The sequence below is a fragment of the Eurytemora carolleeae genome, unplaced genomic scaffold (genome assembly GCF_000591075.1).
Source record: "Eurytemora carolleeae unplaced genomic scaffold, Eaff_2.0 scaffold685, whole genome shotgun sequence".
Classification (NCBI taxonomy): domain Eukaryota; kingdom Metazoa; phylum Arthropoda; class Copepoda; order Calanoida; family Temoridae; genus Eurytemora; species Eurytemora carolleeae.
The window spans coordinates 26313-53380 of record NW_019396592.1 but is presented as its reverse complement, the minus strand read 5'-3'; the positions used below and the strand labels follow the sequence as shown (position 1 = coordinate 53380).

At 30.7% G+C, this 27068-nt stretch overlaps 1 protein-coding gene across 1 annotated transcript in view; it reads left to right on the top strand.

Moving 5' to 3' along the window:
- The window catches only part of LOC111706016 (teneurin-a), a 102610-nt gene that overhangs the window by 65973 nt on the left and 9569 nt on the right, over nt 1–27068 (top strand). Inside the window, exons 25-53 of the mRNA XM_023478751.1 lie at nt 3114–3190; nt 3374–3487; nt 3802–3986; nt 5581–5708; nt 7185–7267; nt 7891–7957; nt 9108–9303; nt 9685–9736; nt 10999–11105; nt 12917–12990; nt 13822–13941; nt 14955–15052; nt 15845–15847; nt 16644–16789; nt 17731–17813; nt 18668–18797; nt 18978–19029; nt 20058–20186; nt 20463–20536; nt 21110–21223; nt 21462–21632; nt 22024–22116; nt 22533–22620; nt 23382–23441; nt 23705–23756; nt 25355–25413; nt 25931–25996; nt 26042–26073; nt 26764–26846. Of these exons, the coding sequence (XP_023334519.1) occupies nt 3114–3190; nt 3374–3487; nt 3802–3986; nt 5581–5708; nt 7185–7267; nt 7891–7957; nt 9108–9303; nt 9685–9736; nt 10999–11105; nt 12917–12990; nt 13822–13941; nt 14955–15052; nt 15845–15847; nt 16644–16789; nt 17731–17813; nt 18668–18797; nt 18978–19029; nt 20058–20186; nt 20463–20536; nt 21110–21223; nt 21462–21632; nt 22024–22116; nt 22533–22620; nt 23382–23441; nt 23705–23756; nt 25355–25413; nt 25931–25996; nt 26042–26073; nt 26764–26846 (2736 nt within the window). The remainder of the gene's footprint in view (nt 1–3113; nt 3191–3373; nt 3488–3801; nt 3987–5580; nt 5709–7184; nt 7268–7890; nt 7958–9107; nt 9304–9684; nt 9737–10998; nt 11106–12916; nt 12991–13821; nt 13942–14954; nt 15053–15844; nt 15848–16643; nt 16790–17730; nt 17814–18667; nt 18798–18977; nt 19030–20057; nt 20187–20462; nt 20537–21109; nt 21224–21461; nt 21633–22023; nt 22117–22532; nt 22621–23381; nt 23442–23704; nt 23757–25354; nt 25414–25930; nt 25997–26041; nt 26074–26763; nt 26847–27068) is intronic.

Sequence of the window (27068 nt, the reverse complement as noted above, 5' to 3'; positions counted from 1 at the left end):
TTTATTTATTTAAAACAGAACAGAGTAATTTACGGGCAAATCTAAAGAACAGTAAATGTAAATTATTCAATAAATAAACTATACAATAGTATAGAACAGCTTATGTAAATCATTAGAGAAATTCTAAAAGAATCGAAGAACATCGATAAATCAAAGAATAGATTGTTATGAAAATAGGAGTAGATATTAATAAAAGAAAGAATACAATTAGATAAAAAAGATGTATATAAGGCATTCCATTATTTACTAAAGTAGGGGAAAGCTGCAAATTATGATAGTCAATTATAGGCATTAATAACAGGGGTTAGTTAGTGGAATTTAAAATGTTTTTTAATTGGGGGCATTTTTTTCAAATTGGGGGCAATTGGGGCAAATGTGTTAGTGGAATTTGAAAATATTTTTTTAATGGGGGCATTTTTTTTACAATTGGGGGCATTTTTTTTAAAGTTGGGGGCAAAAAATTATTTTGGGATCGAGAAAATCAGCTATTTTGGGAATTATATGGACCCCTGATTAATAATAGTAAGAACTCTACAAAAAATATCATGTAAGTAAAGTTATAGTATATTTTTTACAATGTATTTAAATTTTCCAGACCACCTGGGATTCTTAAACCTCCCTCTCTCCAAGTTTTCTGAGTTTTGAAATACGGAATTATAAGTTCAAAGTAAAAAGTTTTCGAAAAGATTTAAGACGGAGTGATGAAAACTTTGAAAAGGTTAAACTAGCAACAAATCATCCATTACATTTTTTCTTATTATTTTTTTCATAAAGTGACTAAAAGCGTATTTTCAAGTGAACCTACATCTAAATATGGTAATGGTCGATTCCCAACTGTTAGAGGAGCATTGTTTGTGGGCCTCGTTTTTAAAAACGAACGAAAAGACGATCTTTTTTCGTTTTTTTAACTAACAAAGCTTTGTTTTAAAAACATAAAAAATCCCTTCGTTTATTAATAGGAAATCTAAATGAAATTAATTTGAAATATTTTATTACACATCAGCCGGGGCCATCCATCTTAACCTTAACTATCCCCTGTCAGTTTGTTGAATGTTTTAAAGGCTATCGGGGTGTTTAGGGGACTGTTTTGAGCACTACTAGTTTTATGATGTTTTCAACATTCCGTTTATTGGCTTTAATTTTAAGTAAACTCAGGGAGCACAGAAACCTGCTCGACTCATGTTTAAGAGATGGAAGCTCGACTTGTAATTTGATAAAGGGTCTGTAGACTAATTTCATGGAACCCTCCACTCCAATAATAGCTATGTCCGATTTACAGCATCATTAAGGGTTGTCGCGAAAAAAAATTCGTTTCGCGAAAATTTTCGCATTTTTCCGCATTACATTCGCTCACGAAAAATGCAAAAATTTCGTTTTGTTTCACGAAATTTTGCTATTCTATTTCGCGAAAAAATGCGAAATTTTCGCTAAGTAAGAAATGCAAAATATTTTGCGAAAAAAAGCGAAAATTCATCAAAAAAGACATATTACAGCTTCAACACCTGTGGATTTCGCGAAACAAATTTTTGCATTTTTTCGCAAAACGTTTCGTTTGTTGCAAAGCCTAATCGTTACCCTTGAAACCTTTGCACTATCAAAACCAAGATATTCTTTTTTTCTGCCTGGAAATAGATAATTTTTAACTGTGGTTTCTCTATAAAAGTAACTTGCAGAATTATTCAGCATAGTCAAAGAAGAACATTTTCAAAATTAAATAAATTTCCGAATGGGCAAACGACGAGATCTTTCTCATCGCAAATCATATAAAGGATGTCAATCGATCTATCATTGGTCAAATCCCCGAGGTATTAACCAATCAGAGATCGGTTACACCTTTAAACTAATAATTTTATTTACTTTAATCATTGGAAAAATTTATTATAAAATTATTTATTCTTATAATATACATGTTCAACTCTACTTGTAATAAACTCTATCATACTTGCATGAATCATAATATACTAAGGTTTAAATGTTGAATTGTCAGAGACCCTTCACTTTCGAACACTCTGTTTTACTTATCAAATAAGTACTTTCCATTATGTTACACTTTTCGGTGTGGTATTGTTATTAATCTGAAACTGAATAGATTCTAATTCCACCACGCCTAACTTAATGGTCAACTATAAATTTCGAGCATATTTAGCTCTGACTAGTTTACCGTGAGTAAAATAAAAAATTTAGCTATGTCAGATTGTTTAAAATATTTTCTTTTATTATTTTTCCCGCAATTCATCCAATGTTTCAAGTTAGTAAAGATAATCCAATGAAGCAGGCACAATATATAGGAGATATATGCATTTATGTATAAATATATTATATTTATATATATTATATATTTATATATATATGTATATGTATATATTTATATATATATATTAATCAATGCGGATGGATTCATGGGAAGAGATAGAGTAGGGGGATTTCTAGGGAAGGGGATAGTGGAATATTTTGGTTAAGTTTAAAGGAAAGGAATTGAGTTTTTGCAACAAACTCAATATTTCTCATCCGTTTATCATTGGATGTTGATGTTGCAAATCTAACTTAGATTATTTGATTTAACAGAATTCATAGCTTGAAATATTTAAGGTCTACGACAGTTGGTCGCAAAAACATAGGAATTAGAAAATCCGAGTTTGTTGCAAAGAAACAAATCCTTTATTGCGTCTATAATTAGAAAATTGTTAAAAACGACTCATGCTGAAGAACGTAGCGTCTATTCAAATTCAGAAAGTTGCAATATTCAACTCGGATTGTAAAATAATCAATCTAATTCCAAACAAATCAATCAGATATTACAAAAAATAGTCATCGATTATTTTTCGACGCAATCGTATCTAGTTAATATTTCATAATATTTTTTATTTTGTTTTTTAAAATAATATTTCACTGGCGCTGGATTTCCCAAAATTCATGGAAAATATGAAAATGTCGTCTTTATTATCGAAAATCCTCGAAACAGGAAAAAAGTAACTATCAGATCATAAAACCCCCTTTATACCCTTTTCATTTTTCGCGAACACTCCCTTAACGATTGATAACGTTACCCTTAAGCCTTTATTATACAATCGTTAAGATTTTCTGTTAATCAAATTTAAATAAATATTTATAAGATGGTTTGGTTGATTGTGGAGATAGTAACTGCTGCTCCCACTTTATAATAATAATAATGAGGATAATAAAAATAATAGTAATACTAATCATTAAAAGATCGGATCTTAACAGATTTTTTTTGGATTTCACAACTATTACATCTTTAAGCCAGTAATGTGCTAATGTTGTGTTAATATCTAACGATCTCTCAAATTTAATATACCTGAAAAAGAGAGAATGAGCTAATCTCATTCCGTTTATTTAAAAGTGTTCATCCTAGGTTGTGTCCAATGGTCCACTTGCTCCTCCCTCCAGCTCCTTCTTTGATCAAGTCAAGTTCCTAATCCTAGGAGAGAAAAGTGTTCAAAGCTACGCTAAACAAGAGTTCTATGAGGTAAATAAATAATTTTGAAAAAATATTTTGATTTTGAAAGAAAGCCCAGCATCAATCATTATTACTGTCCTTTTTATATTTTCGCTTTTGTAAATTTTGTATCACTGTATGTATGTATAAGAAAAATCATTTAATTTAGAATTTATTACTAAATTAAATCCAATTTTTAAATTTACAAAAATCCAAATATTTAATACGAAATCAAATAATAAAGCAAAAATGTGCAAAACATTTCTTTTGAAATATGACAATTATTGTATCAAAATAGTGTTAAATTCAAATATCAGATTTTGAATTTAATTTTTATTTTTCAGGAGGAAAGAGCTTCAGTGGTGCGGGGTCGTGTATTGACCCGGACGGGTGAAGGTATAATCGGTGTCCGTGTTAGTGTCGACCGTAACTCTGGTGCATCTAACTATGGGTTCACACTGACCCGCCCTGGTGGCTGGTTTGACATGCTGGTCAATGGAGGCGGGGCCGTTACATTACAGTTTCAGCGGTAAGTCGCTCAAAGGGACTACTATGGTAAAAAAAAGGGGGGATATCATCTTTCATTTTACATACATCTATAACTATATTAAAAAGTCTGAGTCAAGTTTTGATCTCTGAAATACCCTATCAAAGATAACAGAAAATAATCAAATTTTAAAAAACCTGCATTTAATCAAAGAAAGTTGGTTTTGAAAATAAAACTTACGGAATTTTAAACCAGGGTCCAGGACCTTCCAATTTATCGCAAAGGACAAAACATGAAAAATAAAAACAGTAAACCTTCGTTGTACAAAACTTTGGATGAATTTTAATTTGATCTGTCATTTCTTGGCCTTTACTTAAGGCATCATAACAATATTTTTTTAGACTAATAATACAAATTAAACTAATGGATAAGGTTGGTTAAAGCCTTAATATTTAACACTGAATACAGAATGAAATAAACCAAATTTTATTTTTCTGTTTGAAAATAAGTTGACAATTTTTTAGCATTTTTTTTGGTTTCTTATCACTATTTATGATTATAGTAATAAACAGCTATTAAAGACACCCTTAATGTCAAAATAAGCAAATTAATTTATGAATGAATATTAATCTAAAGGGAATGAAAGTGTTTAATTAAAGGTTTGAGGTCTTGGTTTTGAATTCTGTTCTATTCTATTTGAGAGTCTAACCAATTCTATTGTTATATTCTCATTGTTCATTTATAACTATAAAGTCTGTAGTATAGGAATCCATATAATTCATTTTATCGCTTTTTGGCACACTTTGCTAACACTATATGATTTCATAATAGTGGATGAAGCATAATCTAACTATTCTTTGAGACAGTATTAGTAAAATATCATATACAGACATAATCTAACTATTCTTTGAGACAGTATTAGTAAAATATCATATACAGACATAATCTAACTATTCTTTGAGACAGTATTAGTAAAATATCATGTACAGACATAATATAACTATTCTTTGAGACAGTATTAGTAAAATATCATATACAGACATAATCTAACTATTCTTTGAGACAGCAATAGTAAAATATCATATACAGACGTCATGACAAATTTTATAAATAACATAAGCCAATGTAATAACAAATGTGCTGGTTTTCAATCAATAAAATTGTTTGCAATTACTTCCTTCGTAACTTAAACATCTAATTTGTCTAAGGTTCCCCATGCTAAACTCTGATTGTATTACAGACATAACTGGTCTTAGCAAAACTTGTTAAAGTCAAATTTCTCGTAAAAAAAATGATTGATAACAAATCTATAAATGAATGGCTGAAGTAGTTCTACTATAAAATCGATGTTAAATTGCTTAGGGCTATGACTATCAATTGCAAAGACACCACAGGTTCAGTAGAATTAAATTTTTCCATTTCCTGATAGCACCGATTTAAGGATTCATAACTCTAATTGGATAATGAGATAGATAGAAAGATACTTTACCTCTACTATTTCTATTGGTTCAGAATACAACAAACATATGACTGAACCCTGATTGGATCAGGCACTAATGGATTCTTGAAAGCTTAATAAGGATCGTAAATCAATTATATTTTCAACAACTACATAAATAAAATTCTATTTGTTTAGGTCTCCTTTCAAACCTTTAACAAGGACCTCGCATGTTCCTTGGAACGAGATCCATGTCCTGGAACCTATCATAATGTCCTCAAGTCCTAGACTAGGCATATCCTGGGCAGAGGAGGATTCATCTCAAGGAACCAGTTCAAACCTCAAAGAAATAAAGTTAATGGATTTTTTAAGGGAGTTTAAGCGACCCTCCATGCACATATATTTAGATTCTAGTACAATAGATGGCAACTGAGACTTTATACACTCTCAGTACAGTTATGTGTTCTTTATTTTCTGTTATTACACTTTTTTATTTAATCTTGGAAAACATGTCAACTATTGTTAGAAAATTTCATTTTCCTTGTTATATTTGACACTTGTGACGTCATGTATAATTGGTCCATTTCACTGTTGCCACATATTGTACTTGATAATCTATTTGAACTATTTACGAATGCGTCGAAAAATAATCGATGACTATTAATTGTAATATCTGAATGATTTGCTTGGAATTAAATTGATTTGCTTACGATCCGAGTTGAATGTTGCATCTTTCTGAATTTGTATGGACGCTGCGTTCTTCGGTATTAGTCGTTTTTAACAATTTTCTCCCTATAGACGCAACAGATAGAAATAAGATTAGCAGCGATCAAAAGCGCTTTTTTATCGCATTAAGCCTATACCCCCTTACATTTTTCGCGAACACTCCCTTTAATTAAATTTATATCAAGAGCGGAAACTGTTAATAAGATTTGTTAAGAAAAAAACATTCCGTTCAAACGGCTACCTGAAAAACTGTTTTTCGAACACTTGTAACCGTTGACGAATGGATTGAAAAAAGTCTGAACAATAACAAAAATTGAAAACAAGGCTTGGAGGGCAGGAGAAGCCTTTTCCAAGAAGTCATTGTTCATTAGATACAAGTTTACAAAAAAAAACAGTTCTATATATCTGTCCAAAATAAAATCAAACTTATATTCTCCTCTTCTTAGTTTTATATCTACTTTAGAAAATTAGAGGCAATAACGTAAAATAAATTATGTTACAACATATTACTTTATGTTTTTATACTTTACCAGTTTCGGAATTTTAAGAGCCAAGAAAAGTCTTTCTCCTCCCCCCCCCACAACCACTCAACCACCCACGTCCATTCCTAAACCAAATCCTTCTATACCCCCCCCCTTCCCCACCTCCCTCCAGGCCTGGACCCCCCCCCTTCCCCCCACCTCCCTCCAGGCCTGGCTACACATCTTTTCAAATAAAATGTTTTTCCTATCTCAAAGTAGGATTTGGGGATTTTCTCAAGGCCGGGACACTTCTTCGAATTTATAAAATATTCGCAATAAAATTTAATTGAATGAATTTCAATGGATTCATATTGAAATTTTGCATTTTTCATTTAGCAGGAGTAATGGAATTTCTGAAATCACATATTTTTTAGTTTAACAAGAAAAAATGTATAAATTGCCTTAAACGAAAAGCGATTCGGTAAAAGATTTATTTTTTCTTTAATTAATAAAAACAAATTTTTGTAATTATTTAAGTGTGGTCACTTTGTCTTTATCCACATTTTTTTCCTATTTTTGTATAATTATTTTCATTTGGTTTGGTTTGGTTTAAAGGAACACGGTACACTGCGCCCTGTGTACAGCATGACCCGGAAGTAAAACCCCATGTGGCGCCTTCTTACTCATCAGCTGACCAAGTAAAGAGATTTTTCTAATTTCCGATTTCTTGAACTTTTAAAGCCTTTAAAGGGTGCCTGTAAACTTTATCTCTTTCATTATTTTTTTGCAATTATCATTAGACATATACCCCTAAATCCCGTATAACACTGTTTAGTAATAATGTTAGGCCAGAATCTCCGTATAATCAAATTTGCCATAGTCTCTCGTTATACAGTGAACCCCTTAATAACGAATACATCGGAAGAATTTATCAAATGTCGTCTTGACAATTTTTCAACGAGTTTTATACTATATTTCGTAAATTTCAGTATTTGAGAAAATAAATAAATAACTATGACTATGCGGGAACAGTTTTAAAGAGTTCCATATAGTTATTTAATTAAAAACCTAAATATCTGCAATATTCCATTATCAGAAAGTGAAGAATACGACATTTGATTAATTCTTTCGATGTATTCGTTATTAAGGGTTTCACTGTAGTTGACGGTCTATACAATTAGTAAAGGATTAGCGTACATCATCACTCTATACACTATAACCTCGTTGGATGCACTATATATATAGAAAATAACCTTTACCGACTCTTTTAATTATTTAGAGTTGTTGTTTTAAAAGATTAATGTATGTTCATGTCTCCTAGGAGCCTTCAGTCCAGCAATCTGTAAATCCAGACACAGGAGTTCTAACTCAATCAATTAAGCTTCCAGGAAACCAATTTATAAATGTCGTCTTTTCTTATTTTCATCTTATTGCTGTTTTTCTGAATGATAATAAGGTGCAACTAGAGTATTTTGACGTGCAATAATGTAAAAATTTGCTAGTGCTGGCTGAAAAAAAGAATAAATCCGTAAAATGTTGAACTACATTGATATCCAGAAAACTCTGGAATAGGAAGACGACTTTAAGACTCAATGTATGACTTTAAATAGTCTATTGAGCATGGTATACAGAAATTTGTGGAGTGTAAACAGACCCATTTCATTTAAGTATTGTTAAAATAAGTGTTAAATAAAACTATTTGCTTTGAAATACACTTAAATATTGCTATAAAATCGTCTTCCCATTTCAGAGTTTTCTGGTTATCACTGTATTTGAAGAAAAATCACATTATATTTGTCATTGATTTTCCTTTTACAATTTCAAGAGGATTTGTTTCATTATTTTATACCTTTGTTCAGAGAATAAGAAATATATATTTAACAGTTTCAGAGAAGAATGTTATATGTTTAAAGGGACTGTAAAGGAAAAATGAAAGAGGGTATAGGATGAAACCTGAGAATTTCAGGCGTTGAACGATACATAAGACATTTATCTGATGTTTCTGTCTCCGGAAATGGATATAAAACTGTGTCAATTTATACGAAAATCCAATGGCGGTGCAGTATACTGGTTACGTGATTTCCGTCAGTATCAAGTGACCCGTACACTGCACTGTCATTGGCGGGAGTTCTTGTGACGTAATACGGACTTATAAATAATATTATCATTTATTTCCATTAAAAATGCAAAATAAAAATAGAAAAATTATAATGGGAGCAAACCTGAGATTCTCAGGTTTCTGTGGGATATAATCGTTTTCAGGTTGCTTGCATATTTGCTGAATATGATCTGTTTAAACTTTTATACAATATTTCATAGATTTTCATATAATTTTGACACAGTTTTCTATCAATTTCTCGAGACAGGAACATCAGATAGATGTCTTATATGTATCGTTCAACGCCTGAGATTCTTAGGTTTTATCCTATACCCCAATTCATTTTTCCTTTACAGTCCCTTTAATATAATTTTTATTCTTTAATTTTTTTATTTTTCGTAATTTTTATTATTTTTGAAAATTAAATTTGTTGGTTTAAGGTTCAAAACTGTACCTTGTTTATCAATCATCTCCTTCTTCCGTTCTCACTATCTTCCTAACCCCCTTCTCCTCCACCTCATCCTCCTCCACCACCTCCTCCTCCACCACCACTCCCTCCATCTCCTTTATTAACAATACCATGAACAACCTCTTTAGAATTCATATTAAGATCACAATTGCCGGAGTAGTTACGAGGTTAGTAAAGTGATTGATTTTTTAATTGCTTAATTGGTTACTTTTTTTAATGTTGGATTGGTTGATTTACTACTTAATTAATAAGCTGATTTATTGGTTAATTGACTGTTTGTTTGTTTAATTGGTTGTTTGTTTAATTGGTTGATTGATTCATTTGGTTGCTTGGTTAATTGATTTGTTACTTGATTGAATGATTGGTTAATTGATTGGTTGTGCGATTTGTTGATTAATTGATTGGGTTATTGTTTAATTGCTTAATTGGCTGATTGATTGATGGATTGATTGTCTAATTGGTTGGTTAATATATTAATTACTTGATTAATATTATTCACATCATCATTTTTTTTATTATTATTATAATCATTATTATTATTATTACAGGAAACAATTTGAAGTTGAAGAAGGTCTACTGTATACATTCTCCTGGGACAAGGAAAGCCTCACATTTACAATATTTAAAAATACTTGTAAAACATGATTTTTTTTATTTTAGCTTTAAACCAGAATTTTAATATTGTTCAGGTTTATCTGTCGTAAACACACAGCTTATTCTATACATTACCATGATTTGATATTTTTATCCCTTTTATGGCGGCATTAAACTCTTCTACATAGCTCTGTTCTCAATTTATAGGAATTTAAAAGAAAATTCTAATTTTTCATAAAGAGAATATCTAACTTTAACTATCTAAATTTTTAAAAAACTTTTACTATTTTAGATAATTTACTTTTTCACTTTTTTAATAGTATTTGTTGGCCTTTTCAAAAGTTGCCCCTTTCAGGGAAAATTTCTCTCTTTAAAAAAGATGTTTACTGTTCAACAACATTTAGCCTTTTTTATCTTTACTTTTTTAAGAGAATTGCCTTTTTTCAAATTCAAGTTGTCCTTTTTAAAAAGATCTTTTTTATCCATAATAGCATTTTCTCTTAAAAAAATAAACCCTTTTCCTTTGTGAAAATAACTTTTCCCTGTTTTTCCAAGAAGATTGACCCTTTAACCCTTAACAGGCTGGGTGTGGCGTTTAACGCCCACCCCCCTTCCGTAATATTTACACTATTACCGTGAAATTTTGTGACTTTTAATGAATAGTAATTTAAGGGATTTTTTGCAAAAAATATTTTTTTTTGAATTTACAGGGTAAGGTACAGGGTGGAAAAAAGTCCTGTTTGTGAAAAAAAATCTAAAATAGCCCATAACTTTTTTGTGACTAAAGCTACAGATCTAAAAACTATATTTTCGAAAAGCCCTTGAAAAATGCATGTAGAAACATGTGTCACATTTTGATATTTGTTTTTAAAAAAATATTTTTTTCATTTTTTTACCCTTTTTTAGGCATTTTTTTCAACCCTCCATAGCACCAAAGTTAAAGTTATAGTTCTAATTTTTTTTCTTTGAGCTGGGCTTGAAAAATTGGGCTATAAACATGCATTTCAACCGTATACCTTTTCTCTAAGGCCATTATACATTGACTCAGACCCCCCAGCCTTTATAGGATTAAAAAGATTACTTGATTTTTTAAAAATAACATTTGGTCTTTTTTAGAATTTGATAATTTTCAGAATAATTTTTATTTTACAGAACTTTTCGGCATTTTTTTGCTAAGAAATTTGAGCTTCAATTGAAAATAGCTCAGAAATTTGAAATTTAATAAATAATTATGTTGACTGAATAATAATGGTGTGCTATGTGTACAGTTGAATGTTTACAAACAACGAGTGTACGGTGCGGCAAATGCTCGAATTTCTGTGGGCTACCAGTATACTGGCTGTCAAGCGGTCATCTGGTATTCATTTGTTCAGAGGTTAGTTAGTTAGTTAGTCTTTATTAGTTTTTATTCAGAGGTTAGTCAAACTTTCGAGTTTTGGTTAGAGACATAATTTAATGTTATGTAAAGCTATATTACGTAGAATTGGCTTATAGCTATTTCCATCCTGTTTCACCAAAGTTGGTGGCCTGGACCGACTTTTTAGGGGTTACCGTACTGTCAACAGATAGAAATGACAAAAATAGTTGAAATTGTTTTCATAAACATAATTATTTTATTCAAATCTGCAACTTAAAATATAATTGCACAGATTTCTGCTCTGCATTGTTTTATTTATCAGAATAGGCAACTATTTCTGTAGAAATTTCTCAAATAGGCAACTATTTCTGTAGAAATTTCTTAATTAGGCAACTATTTCTGTAGAAATTTATCAAATAGGCAACTGTTTCTGTAGAAATTTCTCAAATAGGCAACTTTTTCTGTAGAAATTTCTCAAATAGCCAACTATTTCTGTAGAAATTTCTCAAATAAGCAACTATTTCTGTAGAAATTTATCAAATAGGCAACTATTTCTGTAGAAATTTCTTAATTAGGCAACTATTTCTGTAGAAATTTATCAAATAGGCAACTATTTCTGTAGAAATACCTTATTTCATTAAATGCTATTTTAAGAATTCATGTTTGTGCTTTTCTTAAAATCGTACTTATTAGATTTTTCCCCCCCAATCTGTAACTCTAGTGTCATGACTCTATCCTAAACAGGACCTGTGATTCTACTTTTTACATTTGATGGATAGCCATATTTTCATGCATTGGTTAGTCATATTTTCTTGCATTGGTTAGTCATATTTTCTTGCATTGGTTAGTCATATTTTCTTTAATTTCTTGCGTTGGTTAGTCATAATTTATTTTGTTGGTTAGTCATAATTTCATTTGTTAATTAGTCATAATTTGTATGCATTGGTTTTTCATATTTTTGTTTGATTTGGTTATTCATATTTCATTTATTGATTAATCATATATAATGCGTTGGTGAATCGTTTTATTAATAAAGAAAACTCTCAAAATTCTAAATTTCATTTTATTTTTCGTCTAAATATATTCTCACTATTTATTTGCTACCGCCCGGCCCCGTCTTATATGAATATTTTGTACTGGACTGGCTAAGTATTTATTATATTTTACAGACCCGCCTAAAGTTATGCCGTGCCGGTACAAAATATCCACTATCCAGCTTTCAACAAACCCACCAGCTGGGCAGGCATTGGCCAGTGAGAGAGAGAGAGGATAGGGAGCCAATTTAAGTTTTAAATTAAACCAAATGCGATAAAAATGTCGAGTTTATTAGAAATAATGTTGCTCTGGTTTAAAATAGTAACAGAAGGTTCAAAACAAAAAGATGTTTTTATCTTTCTGTTTTAATATCCGAATGATCTCCAAATGTTTATAAAAATTTCNCCCCCCCTACCTTTAATTATCTTTCCTTGTTAAAAGGACTGCTGACATACTTTAAATTAACACTCCATTTACATATTATATGTCTGTTTCAATTTATTTACTTAAAAACTGTCTGATCAAGATGATTGTGAAATAAATATGCTTCTCTTTTAAAATTAATTGTTTTCAATTTTGGCTTCTTTTAAAAAGTAGTTTTGGACTTAGGCTACAGAAAAAAAATAAAGAACATTATTAGTTTTCGAAATTTTGATAAGATAAAGATTGAAAGGGTATATATATACCTCTTTAAATTGAGGGTTTCTTGAAAAAAGCACCCTACAGTATTCAAAAATAGATGAAAAAGCAAAAATGTCAGATTTCAGTAGGATATTAAATATTTTTATTTCTAGGTTGGAAGGTTACAGAGCACAGAGCACTGATATCGGAGGATGGAATTTAAATATTCATCATTCTTTAAATACAGGTTCAATCAAGATTATTAATCATTTTTTGGTAAAAATATGTCTTAATTTATTTTTTTGTTGTTTATTGTATCGTTTTCTTGTTTCTTTCAACGTAGAAACTGCTAAGCCCCGATTGCATGGTTTTTTTTTAGAAAATAATATCCACTTACCTCCGTTCCTCCACCTCTGTTATGATAAACTCCCCACTCCTCTTTAATTCTGAGTTTCTCTATTTCTTCCTGGAATTTCTATCTGAAGACCAAGAACAAAGAAAAAGCCGAGAATTTGCAATTCTAAATGTTCTAAAGTTGGCCCAAAGAAGATTTAGATATTTAAAAAAACATCTCCTGAGATGAAGAACTTTACAACTTAATTGATTAAATTTAATTCATCAAAACTAATTGAATTAATTAGTTAAATTGTTTATAATCATCAAGATATTCATTAATCTTTTCCTCGCATTTTTTGTCATTGGATTTCCCCCAATTAACTAATAAGAATTAATATTAATTTGACCAAAATAAAACCATTAATTAGCCCTCTTTCAAGCAAAATTTCTTTATTTTTCCCATTTTAATCTAACAATGTTCTCCTCTGTGGCACCTATAAAACTGCTGAAAAAGGAAAACAACATTTAGCAATCTTCTGTATTTATTGTTGTTATAAAGCAAAAAATTGTACTAATATACTAGCTTGAAAATGAATTTTGTAAGTAAAACGGATTTTGTACGTTTTAAAAAATGCTGTGTTTCATTTATAATCATATAAGAGTCACTTTTCTATTCCACCTTCTTTGAGTCCTAATTTACCAAGTTTAAGTTTGAACTTTGGTTATTGTTGTCTAATTGCAGGTTTAGATGCTGGGGAGTTTTATGAAGAAGATCTTCAGGGTTCAGGTCATCCTAGAGATTTCAATTGTGAAACTACAGACTGTTCTTCTAGTTTACTCAATGTTGTCTCATTAGCTGCAGGTAGTTACTCTTCCAGTTTACTCAATGTTGTCTCATTAACCGCAGGTAGTTACTCTTCCAGTTTACTCAATGTTGTCTCATTAGCTGCAGGTAGTTACTCTTCCAGATTACTCAATGTTTTCTTATTAGCTGCAGGTAGTTACTCTTCCAGTTTACTCAATGTTGTCGCATTAGCTTCAGGTAGTTAATCTTCCAGTTTATTCAATGTTTCTCATTAGCTGCAGGTAGTTACTAGCTCTTCCAGTTTACTCAATGTTGTCTCATTAACCGCAGGTAGTTATAATGGCTTCATTTCCTACCTTTCAGCTTTCACCTTGTTTTATATCCTTCATTTTACATTAACTACAAAGATCTGTAAAAAAACTGAATTTATTTTAAGTAACATAAAAAATAATTTTACTCTAAGAAGAAAAAGATGTAACTTTTATAAATCTTTAGAAAAGCTACTTTGCAAAAACTCTGAAAAAATATTGTCTTTGTTTATATTCTAATGTCTAATTTCTAAATTTTCTTGTCGTCAATGTACTAGGTAAATATGCTAATTTCACTATATTTAAAGAGAAATGTCTTACTTTTTTAAAATCTAATTCGTAATAATCTTGATCTTTTAACATTTTATCCCCCCCCCCCCCCGGAAGAGCTTTATACTTAATTTGACATATAATGCAAGTACGCTACTGCATTAAAAACTCGATTTTTGGGTAAAATTTATCTATGTTACTTTGATAAAGTTGATTGAGTAAGATTATCTGCGCGCGAAGCGCAAAATTTTTTAAAACATTTTTTCAAATAATTAATGGTAATCATGGACATGGAGAATGGAGATCAAGTTACTAAACGGGGATATTTGTGTCCCCAAGATTCTAGAGGGGGGGGGGATTACCCCTAAGATTCTTGGGGGGTAATTACCCCCAGGATTCTAGGGGGGGGGGGGGTAAGTAACCCCAATAACCCCCCTTATTTACGCCACTGTTGGTTCTATTAATTAATGTATATTTAAATGTTTGGTTTAGGTCCTGATGGTTCAGTGTACATTGGTGATTACAATCTTGTACGTCGGTTGTATCCAGATGGGCGGCTAGCTACTGTACTGCAGTTTAAGTCTAAACAGGTTACTAGCTGTACTGCAAAACGAGAAGTAGTTAAACAACTAGTTAAATCAATTCTCTTTTGCGCCTGATTAAGTTAGAGAGAAGTCTGTTTCAACTATACTGAAAAAATATAATATTCTTTTTCTGAGAATTCATTTTTTTCTAAGAACTATTTATTGACTTTATCTTAATACAAGATGAAACTATTATTTCTACAAATATAAACAGAACATATCCTGTAAGGGACTGTTAGCGTTATTTTAAATAATTTGAAGGCTGCCATACCCTATCCACAATAGTTCCAGTTTATTCTCTGTAAACGCTTAATTTAAAATTGTCCACAAAAACGCTTGTTATTGTTGAAAACTATGCAATCATGTTTAAAATAATATTATCCATCTTCTAATAGTCACACAAAATTAACACTTTTTTATCATATTTTAAACACCTGTTTTTCATAAAATATTCGGAATTTTATTAATAATAAAACGGAAGAACCCTCTTTTAAGCGCACGCACGGCACACTTAAGCTCTATAGCCTCCCCGACGCCGCGCCGCCGGAACTTTATCTTTAGAGTTTAAAAACCGGATTTCTTTGTCCGTCGCTGATTATTCAAAAATTACTTTAAAATACGTGAACGGTCTCTTCAAGCATACCAAATATTTATATTTAATTTAGAATGATTTTAAGCTGCATTTAAGTCAGATAATTCAAATAGAATTCCTATTCAGCGGAAATCACTTTGATCTTCTATACATCTAGATAAATACTTATATCTGAATATGATTGAATTTAACTTTGTTATTCTTAGGAGGTCATAATATTATTAAAATTGATATTACTGTTATCATTATTTCTGATTTTTACTATTATTATTATTATTATTATTATTGTTATTATTAATATCACTTTGATTATCATTTTTTACCCCACAAACTGAATCATTAGAGTTTGTACCAAAGTCTAAATAGCCTGAAAAAAATCACAAAATGTTTCAATTGTAAAAAAGGGATGTGCTTTCAGTAGAGTCGTTATTGGTAGTTTTTTTTGCCCACATTTTCTTTTAGTGTCGAAATTTGACATAATGTGAAAGTTATAAATATTTTTAAAATTTTGTATTCTAAACATTTTGTTTCTGTAAGTATGTCAAAATTTGACCTTGGCAGAAGATCCTTTCAAAAAACGATGCAAAAACGATGCAAAAACGGTGCAAAAACGATGCAAAAACGATGCAAAAACGATGCAAAAACGATACAAAAACGAAGCAAAAATGAATGTATATTTAGGATCGTTTTGGGATACTTTTTCCAACTTTTAAAAAAAGTTAAAAAGTTTAATAAAATAAAATTTTAAAATAGTACAGGGTTGAAATCTTGGTTTATTTAATTTTTTCTTAAAACCATCCAGAACGATAATCAAGTAACAGAACTAATTGTACATCGTTGTTGACACAAATAAAAGAACAAAAGGGATATTCGGTAACTTTATTGAATAATAGCATGAAATGAGAAATAAAAGCAAAGTTTAAAAATATTGACCCTTAATTGGGAGTATCTAAACGGTTGAAAATGAAATAACATTGATTATTAGTATTGAAAGGAATGGAACAGTTGGAGCTTCATGATGGTCAGCTTGCAGGTGTCAGCACCTTGGCATCAAAGGGTTCACATCTAGGCGACGGTCCTGGAGGGTTTGCAGTCTGTAACATGTGTGGGGAGGAACGATTTGCCTCTCATACCACAGGACATGCGACTGGGTTTGCAGTCTGTAACATGTGTGGGGAGGAACGATTTGCCTCTCATACCACAGGACATGCGACTGTTTTGTGGATTTATAGATAGATAGATAGATAGATAGATAGATAGATAGATAGATAGACAGATAGATAGATAGATAGATAGATAGATAGATAGATAGATAAATAGATAAATAGATAGATAGAAAGAAAGATATAAAGATATAAAGATAGAAAGATAGATAGAAAATGAGAGAATACTTTAATCTTTATTTTGATTAATTGATTGATTGCGAATTTGAATTTAAAACGCCTTTAATATTGTGTGAACCAGACGACTGTGGAAAAGGAATAAGACATTAAAGCAATACTTAAGTGTATTTGATGTTGTTACAAAGCAAACAGTTTACCAGTAACATATAAAATCACTTATTAAGTTACACGGGTATGTTTTCACTGCAAAAATTGCGGTGTCCATGTTCATTGGACTATTATTGTCATAACTGGAGTCTAAAAGTAGTCATTCAGAAATCTCTGAACTAGGAAGACGACTTTTAGACTCAATTTATTATTTAAATAGTCTAATGGACAGAACACACAAGAATTGTGCATTGTAAAAAGGCCCAAAACACAAAATATGTGATTTTATAACTTACTAGTAAAACTATGCCATCTTGTCTGTCTGTTTGGGTGTTTTTCTGTTTTTTGAATGCAATAAACGTCAAAACGGCTGAACCGATCGGGGCCCAAATTTTGTGTGGGACCTCACGTAAAGATGAAGAGAAGATGCTTCCAGATAAAGCAGCAATTAAAAGTTGAAATAGATGATGGTCCCGAAGCGCCTTAAAAGCCTAGTAAAATACAATTAATTATTTCATTAATGTCGTCTTCAAATTCTATATTTTTCGGTTATGACTGTATTCCAGAGTGTTCTGGTTAAATATTACAATGATAATGTTTAGTGAAGCGCACCAGGTGTGGAGAATATCTAAACTAGAGAAGGTTGACCAGCCCAGCAGTAACTGGGAGGTTGTGGCAGGGACAGGTAGATATCTGATTTACAACCGTATCCTTAAATTCTGTTTTTCTAGTTAACAAGTTTTATTTCATGAATATTGTTAAGGAACTGACTTTTTGCCACAACCTCAAATTTTCTAATTTCAATATCTCTGCAACCAGTGGGTTTAACCCTTTGATATTTCAAACTTAGATTATTTGATCTACCAGAATTAATAGTTTGAAATATCTAAGGTCTACGACATTGGGTTGCCAAGATATATGGATAAGAATATTTGAGTTTGTGGCAAAAACTCTGTTCCTTTCTGGCAGAAAGAAAGCAACGTGAGAATAAATCAATTTTCGACTCGATATGTCAGGATTTCTAATTCAACTGCGAGATAAAGGTTTCAACCTGATGGCGTATTTCAAACTTAGATCATTTGATCTAACAGAATTAAAAGTTTCTAAAGTCTACGACATTGGGTTGCAAAGATATGTGGCAAAGAATAAATTCTTATATACCAAGATATATGTATATATAAATAGTAAAATCATGTGAAAATGCTATTCTATCTAGTTAGATATAATATATATTATATTTACATAACTCAAGAAATATAAAAATTGTCCTTAAACATTCTTTAAGTAAATATTTACAAATTATCTTTTTTACAAAGCATAATCTGAGTTTGTTTCCCCTTTTTCCATTTGATAACCAAATTTCTTGTTTTCTTTATAAAGTTGTTTGTTTATTTTCTTGTGATTTTTAACATTTTTTAAATATTGATTTTGATTGTTATTGTGGACAAAAATTTAATTTCAAAAAATGTGGAATTAATTCATATTTTTTTACTCTGTGAGCGTTGAAGCTTCTTTAACACTGAATTTTCAATATTGCAGGTGAGAAGTGTACTCCTGGAGATAGTCTGGGGTGCGGGGATGGTGGACCAGCTAAGGAGGCTAAGTTGACCTTTCCTAAAGGAATAGCGGTCAGCATTGATAGAACTATCTATGTTACAGATGGGAAAAGGAACGCAAAGTTCAAAATATTAATTTTTTTTAAAGTATTCTGTAAGAAACTGATTAATCGCCACAAACTTATGTTTGCCACCTTATGATGGTGTAAACCTTTGATATTTAAGCCTTTCATTATTCGATACAGCAGAATTATTTTTAAAATAAAAAAAATATTTTGACTTGATGATTATAGATTGAGAATGATAGACCAATCAGGAGTTATAACAACAATTGTAGGAGATACGGTAATAAATATAACATTTTTTTGGGATAGGATAAAAACAATGAACAAATGAAAGTTGTCAAGTTACTGGATTACTAAATGCAGCACATTCGATGAGAAACTTGCCAATTACTCCTTTAAAAATAAAAATAAAAATAAGTGCTAACGAGTTCTAAAATGTACAAGTCTAGGACTCCAAAAATCTATTTGTGAGATAGTGACTAGTGGGGTAAAATTAAAGGCCAACCCGTTGGGACACTTCAAGGTTGATCCAATCTTGAAAATTGTAGCAACTTTTTAAAGAGGGGTGGATCTATGTGTGGGATAACAATTTTTTTTGTGAGGGTTCTTTACGGATTTAAAAGTTCAAAGTTGGAAGTTTAAGAATGAAAATGGTAAAACTGACAACCAACAACATTGCTGAACTAGTTTTCAGAAAAATAGTATTTCTTGTTATTTCTTGTTTCTTGTTGTAACTAGATCAACTTCTCTCAATCTGATTCTGGTTCTTAACTCATAGGTTTCTTTAATATCTCAATTCTCTGAATATGCATATTAATATTGAATATAAAATCTACTTGATATTATTGAATTATTGAAGCCTTTTCTGCTTCATTCTCTATAAAAAAAAAAACGATATAAAAATACAAAATTGAAAAAAAATATTTCTTTTCTTATGTTTAGGTTTAGATATATTTTAATTACATTTTTACTTTTATTTTTATTAAAGATAATAACACACAGAGTATAAACTGACAAAATATGGTGTTGAATTATTATCTATATCACCCCTGTTTTCGTACTTTTCTACCGTTGAATTTTTGCCGGTAGCTTTTCTAAGAAATTACCCATGGATTCCACAGTACAAAAAAAGCAAGATAATGGATGATTTTCATCCCAATCAATTGATAGAATTCAGATTCTCAACTGTACCTTTGAAACCTTTATCTGAGCCAGTATCTGGGAGATATTGTCGTAAAAGGATTTCACACTTTGGAACTTTGGAATGAATTACATATTTTAAAAAGTTAAATTTATTTACTTTTTTAGTCCCGAGGCCACCTGACTCCTATCAGCTGTGGGTTTAGTATGCTAGCTGATAAGGTTGACCTACATTGGCCAGGGAAACTAGGGGTCAACCCAGTAGATGGAACTCTTCATATAGTGGATGAAAATCAGGTAGAATAGGCATTCATTTTCTAATCTTAAGTTTGGCATAACAATTTCCCTTGTTTTCAGTCATCATATTTTACTGAAAATACCTATTTAAGATATTTCAAATATTACAACAATCACTTTATTCAATTCCCTTATCATAAATTACAAATCTAACCAAAGAGAAGAAAATTGAAAAACCAGTAGAAAGGTTAGATCTAGTCGACACTGTTAAATATAGATTTTTTTTGTAGTTGTTTTTAATAAATTAAAGTAAAGATAAGAAAATATATTTTTTAGGTCTTAAAACTAACATCAGATAAAAGACTAGAAGTAGCTGCAGGATTAAATATGCGCTGCAAGAAAGGAAATAGGTAATGTAATACCTTTTTTGTTATGCTCATAAATTTTACGTAATACTGACGTTTGGTAAACGTGCATTGGTTTGCTGGGTAAATAAGTTTAAATGTGGCGCAATTAGATTACACCTTTTTTATGTCATTATTTATGCAATTAGGCGTATTAAAGTCGTAACCCTAAAGCTAGGACCTATCCTTGATTTCTAATCTATCTATCTATCTATAGGATTGTTAAAGTTCTAAACCTAGAGCTAGGACCTATCCTTGATTTCTAATCTATCTATCTATCTATAGGATTGTTGAAGTTCTAAACCTAGAGCTAGGACCTATCCTTGATATATTATAATCTATCTATCTATCTATCTATAGGAGTGTTGAGGTCCTAAACCTAGACCTAGAACTATCCTTGATATATCCTTATCTATCTATCTATCTATCTATCTATAGGAGTGTTGAAGTCCTAAACTTAGAGCTAGGACCTATCCTTGATATATTATAATCTATCTATCTATCTATCTATGGGAGTGTTGAGGTCCTAAACCTAGACCTAGAACTATCCTTGATATATCCTTATCTATCTATCTATAGGAGTGTTGAGGTCCTAAACCTAGAGCTAGGACCTATCCTTGATATGGGATTCTCTCCGGATGGTTCTCTACTAGTTGCTGAGAATAGAGGAGAGCAGGGCTTTTCTTTACACAGGTTGGATATACAAATATGAAACCGGCTATGAACTCTTAATCTCTGGAAATTACAAACTCTAACTTTGACTGATTTAAGCGTAATTAAACGTTTCTCTTTTTTTCTTTGTAATTTGGTAAAACTTATTTGTTGGTGCATATTTTGAATAATTAAAATGAAATTCTCCCTGTGAAGTGTGCACTGTGCCGCCATTTTGTTTTTCAAAATTTCATTATTTGACAAAAAACTTATTATTTAGGATTTCTTTTTCTGGTGAAGTGACGTCAGTGTTCAAAGACAGGGTTTGTCTCCTGTGTAAAGAATCGTCCGGGACGAATTTCGGCAACATGTCGTCCAGGACTAATATCTCAGATATTTCTGCTCTAGTTACAGATCCAGCCGGGAATATTATTCTAGCAGATAATAACAGGTATAAATTTAAACTACACCATTTTTCTGTAATTATATCTTTGTGTGTGAATAAATCTTTATAATAATAATAATAATAATATTACTTTATAACTCACGCCAAACTTCTTTTAACTTTGAAATGCATGCCTTTATAAGTTAGAATTAAAGAATAAGAAAAAGCTATTTTTAACCAGTTAATTAATGTCAGGCTTTGCTTTTTAAAATCATTAAAAAATCTATCAGATTTTTTTTTGAAAAAACTGTTTTTTTTTACATTATTCAAAATATTTTCTCGAACAGAAGATAAAACTGAACAACATTGACCCATTCGTCTAATTCTGCCAAAAAATAAACAACTTGCAATTTCCTGAACATAATTTTTTCAACTGATATGAATATGTCATGCTCAGGTTAAGATTGTCCAAATTGATGCCAGCAGCAAGCATACGAGGAACTGAGCTTCGAGTAAAGAACAGAGTTGGCGAGATCATCGTATTTAATAGGTTAGATGGACAATAGGTTAGATGGACAATAACAAAATTGTTATCTCCATTTTTCCTCTTTCATTTATCTATTTATCTATCTATCCATCTATCTTTCTATCTATTTATCTATCTATCTATCTATCTATTTATCTATCTATCTATCTATCTATCTATCTACCTCTTAGTCTATATATCTATCTACCTCTTAGTCTATATATCTATTTATCTATCTATCTATCTATCTATCTATCTTTCTATTTATCTATCTATCTATCTATCTATCTATCTATCTATCTATCTATCTATCTATCTATCTATCTATCTATCCATCTATCTATCTATCTATCTATCTATCTATCTATCTATCTTTCTATCTCTCTATCTATCTATCTCTCTATTTATATATCTATCTATTTATATATCTATCTATCTAGATATGGTCAGCATGAATCTACCTTACTCCCCTCTGGACAGATAAAATATAGTTTTGATTACTCTAGTACTCTAGGAACACTCTCTAAGGAAATACAACATTAACAATTAAAAATTAATTTGCCATTTATTTGACACTTTTTGCTTCTTAAAGCTTTTTAAAGCTTCTTAAAGCTACTTAAAGCTTCTTAATTAAAGCTTCTTAAAGCTTCTTAAAGCTTCTTAAAGCATCTTAAAGCTACTTAAAGCTTCTTAAAGCATCTTAAAGCTTCTTAAAGCTACTTAAAGCTTCTTAAAACTTCTTAATTAAAGCTTCTTAAAGCTTCTTAAAGCTTCTTAAAGCTTCTTAAAGCTTCTTAAAGCTTCTTAAAGATTCTCAAAGATTCTTAAAGCTTCTTAAAACTTCTTAAAGCTTCTTAAAGCATCTTAAAGCTTCTTAAAGCTTCTTAAAGCTTCTTAAAGCTTGTTAAAGCTTCTTAAAGCTTCTTAAAGCTTCTTAAAGCTTCTTAAAGCTTCTTAAAGCTTCTTAAAGCTTCTTAAAGCATCTTAAAGCTGCCACAAACTAAAATTCTCTCATTTCTATTTCTTGCAACTTTAAGGTGTAAACTGAAAACCTTTGTGATTTTAGAATTATTTTATTTAGAATATTTAAGGTCTACAACATTGGGTTTCAAAAGATAGGGATGGGAAAATCGTAGTTTTTTGGCAAAGACTCAATATCTTTAACATAAACACTTGCCTAGATAGATAAATCAATTATAAAATACTTTTCTCTAATAATTGTTATGAAAAAGATTGTATTTAATTCGGGTTTTTAAAAAAATAATGTTGTTAATGTTGATTATTTCAAGATTACTGATTCTATTGGAAATAAGATAATTCTGCACAGAGATTATACGGGAACTGTCAAGGAACAAGATATAATCTGATATTGATTAGAGCCTTGACCTTGACCTTGACCTTCACCGTTACTTTGACATTAACCTTAACATTTACCTTGACCTTTTAACCTGGATTAGATCTTGATCCGGAACTATATCATTTATATCGATTTAAATCGTTTAAAATTTATTCTAGATGACAAAGCTATAATTTGTTTGATACTAAATAACCTAATCTTTATACTTGATACTTGATCTTTACCTAGCAATATAATTTATATCGGTTTCTTCAGAGAATTGAAAATACATTCGGAGAACAAATTCTGGTTCAGATAAACTCGAAAGGTAAAATAAAGTAAAACTCTTTTAATCTGCACCACCCCTATTTCACCTTGATTTACCCCCCCCCCCGCCCTCCTGCAGCCCTTTTGGTTTCTCAACTTCGAAATGAAATGCTGCATTGCACATTGGAATTGGCAACCGTGGTAGGCATTTCGCTACATTAGGATTCTCGGAGCATAATTAGGATTATACAGGGAACACACAGGGAAAAGGATGGGGAAGGGAACACACAAAGAAAAGGATGGGGAAGGGAGGGAGAAAATAGCAGAATAAGAACGGGATACGGAAGAGGAAGGAAAGGAAACGGAGGGGAAAAGAGGGGGAGGGGTTAAAGGAAGGAAGTTAAAAAAATAAAGAGTTGAGGTAGAGGGATGGGAAGGAGGCTCAAATCGGCAAGGAAACTGGAAGAAAGAAACGGCAAGGGGAAGGATCAGGGAGACAAAGAAAGGTAAGAGTAAGGGAGTAAGACAGTGAGTTGGGAAAGGGGGTATGAAAGGGGGAAGCGGGAGAGTTACAGAATGAGAAAGGAATGGAATGAAGTAGAAAATAGAATGAAGGGAAAGGACGCAGAGAAGGGAGCAGGAAAGGGTTGTTAAAGGGAAAGGAAAAGGAAAGAAGGAAGCAAAAGAGATGTAAAAGGAACGAAGAGGAAAAGAAAATAGAAGAGTTATGGAATAATATAATGAAAGGAAGGAAGGAAAGGAAAGAAATGGAGGAAGGAAACTGGTAGAGAAAGGTAGAGAAGAGAAGGAAGGATCAGGTATAGAGAGGAGAAGGACGGAATAGGGGTAGAAGAGAGAAAAGGGAAATAGAATAAAATTTTATGAGAACATTAGAAGCTTCCAAGGACTATGTAATGGAATTCTTCAAATATTTTGAGAAATTATTGGATAAAAAGTTTCTATTATCAGACCATAGTTTCTAAATATTTTATCAGTGGAAAAAGAGAAATGATTTCAATGGTTGACATATTTTAAATGGCTTAAAATGGTTTTAAAAGGTTGAAATTGGTTGAAAATAGTTAAAAATAGTTAAAAATAGTTTAAAATAGTTGAAAATAGTTGAAAATAGTTGAAAATAGTTGAAAATAGTTAAATATAGTTGAAAATAAAAGGAAATAGTTAAAAATAGTTGAAAATAGTTGAAAATAGTTGAAAATAGTCGAAAATAGTTGAAAATAGTTGAAAATAGTTCAAAATAGTTGAAAATAGTTAAAAATAGAGAAAAAAAAAGGAAATAGTTAAAAATAGTTAAAAATAGTCGAAAATAGTTGAAAATAGTTGAAAATAGTCGAAAATAGTTGATTATAGTTGAAAATAGTTGAAAATAGTTGAAAATAGTTGAAAATAGTTGAAAAAGTTGAAAATAGTTGAAAAAGTTGAAAATAGTTGAAAATAGTTAAAAATAGTTGAAAATAGTTGAAAATAGTTGAAAATAGTTGAAAATAGTTGGAAATAGTTAAAAATATTTAAATGAAAACAAATAAAGGAAAATTAAGAAAATTGAATAAAGATGAATTTAAAAAATATTAGAAAAGTAAAGTTGGTGGAAGGTTGAAAGAAGCCGGATTTTAAAAAAATATTAATTTTATTTATTTTCAGGACTTCTGGAAAGTGTGAAAAATTCACAAATTATGGAAACTAATCTACAATACTCACAGGGATTATTTTATTCTAAAAACATGTTAAGCCCCTAATCTTAGAAACCTAGAACTAGATTTCCTAATCAGGAATAAAAAATATAATGATAAAAAAGAAATGACTTTATATGATAGAATGAAAAATTACAAAGGAAGTAAAATTATGTAGATAATAACGAAATAAATTACTTCCTGAATATCAAATTTGACAATCATTGTAGATAAGATATAAATGCCAAATGTATCATTTACTCGCAGACAAATTAGAACTAATGTATCATTTACTCTCAGACAAATTAGAACCAATGAAAATTTAAACCCCCGAGGGATTCAATAATAAACCTGAGGGTTAATAATGAGTCCCGAGCGGGTTTAAATTATCTTTAATTCTAGATTTTCTGAGAAAAGCTGACATTCCTCTCCTGAGCCGGTTAAAACATGGACCTGAATGAATAAGTTTTTTATATTAACGAGATTCATTGAAAATTGTTTCATACCAAAAAAAAGTTGATTAAAGAGAATAAATGAAAATATAAAGGATGGACTTTTAACACAGCTTTGGACTACTGTTGGGGATTTGTTCACTTATCAATATAATTCTCAGGTAAATAATCAATCAATCAATTAATCAGTCAATCTTGTTTTTAAGCAATTATATAATCGATTAATCAAACAACAACTGCAACTACGTAATCAAAGAATAGAAGTTAATCATATAATCAATCAATAAAGCATTTAATCAATCATTGAATCATCAAATTGACCATGCAATCATGTAGTCACTTAATCAAACATGTACTTAATCAAGTAAACAATTAATAAATCAAACATTATGTCAATCAATCAATCATAATATTTAATTGTTTTTAGAAATCAATAAGTCAATATATATATATATATATATATATATCTGTATATGAGCGAAAGAGCTTTATTATATATTGAAGATATTAGATAATATTGAACCCATTGAACACTTCACTTCACTTAACTTCACTTCACTTCACTTCACTTCACTTCACTTCACTTCACTTCACTTCACTTCACTTCACTTCACTTCACTTCACTTCACTTCACTTCACTTCACTTCACTTCACTTCACTTCACTTCACTTCACTTCACTTCACTTCACTTCACTTCACTTCACTTCACTTCACTTCACTTCACTTCACTTCACTTCACTTCACTTCACTTCACTTCACTTCACTTCACTTCACTTCACTTCACTTCACTTCACTTCACTTCACTTCACTTCACTTCACTTCACTTCACTTCACTTCACTTCACTTCANTTATTATTATTATTATTATTATTATTATTATTACTATTATTATTATAATTATCATTATGATTACTATTATTTTTTCTAGATCTGACCCGTCCTGTTTAAGTAAGATGAAGGTTTGCAACCAGGTTCTCCAGGATGGCAAGGTTATACAACCAGACTCTCCAGGTATAGATAGAACTAGGAGTATAGTTTAGGTTCCCCGGATACCAGGGTTAAACAACCAGACAATCCAGGTATAAATAGAACTAGGAGTATAGTTTAGGTTCCCCAGGATACCTGGATTATACGACCAGACTCTCCAGGTATAGATAGAACTAGGAGTATAGTTTAGGTTGCCCTGGATACCAGGGTTAAACAACCAGACTCTCTAGGTATAGGTAGAAATGG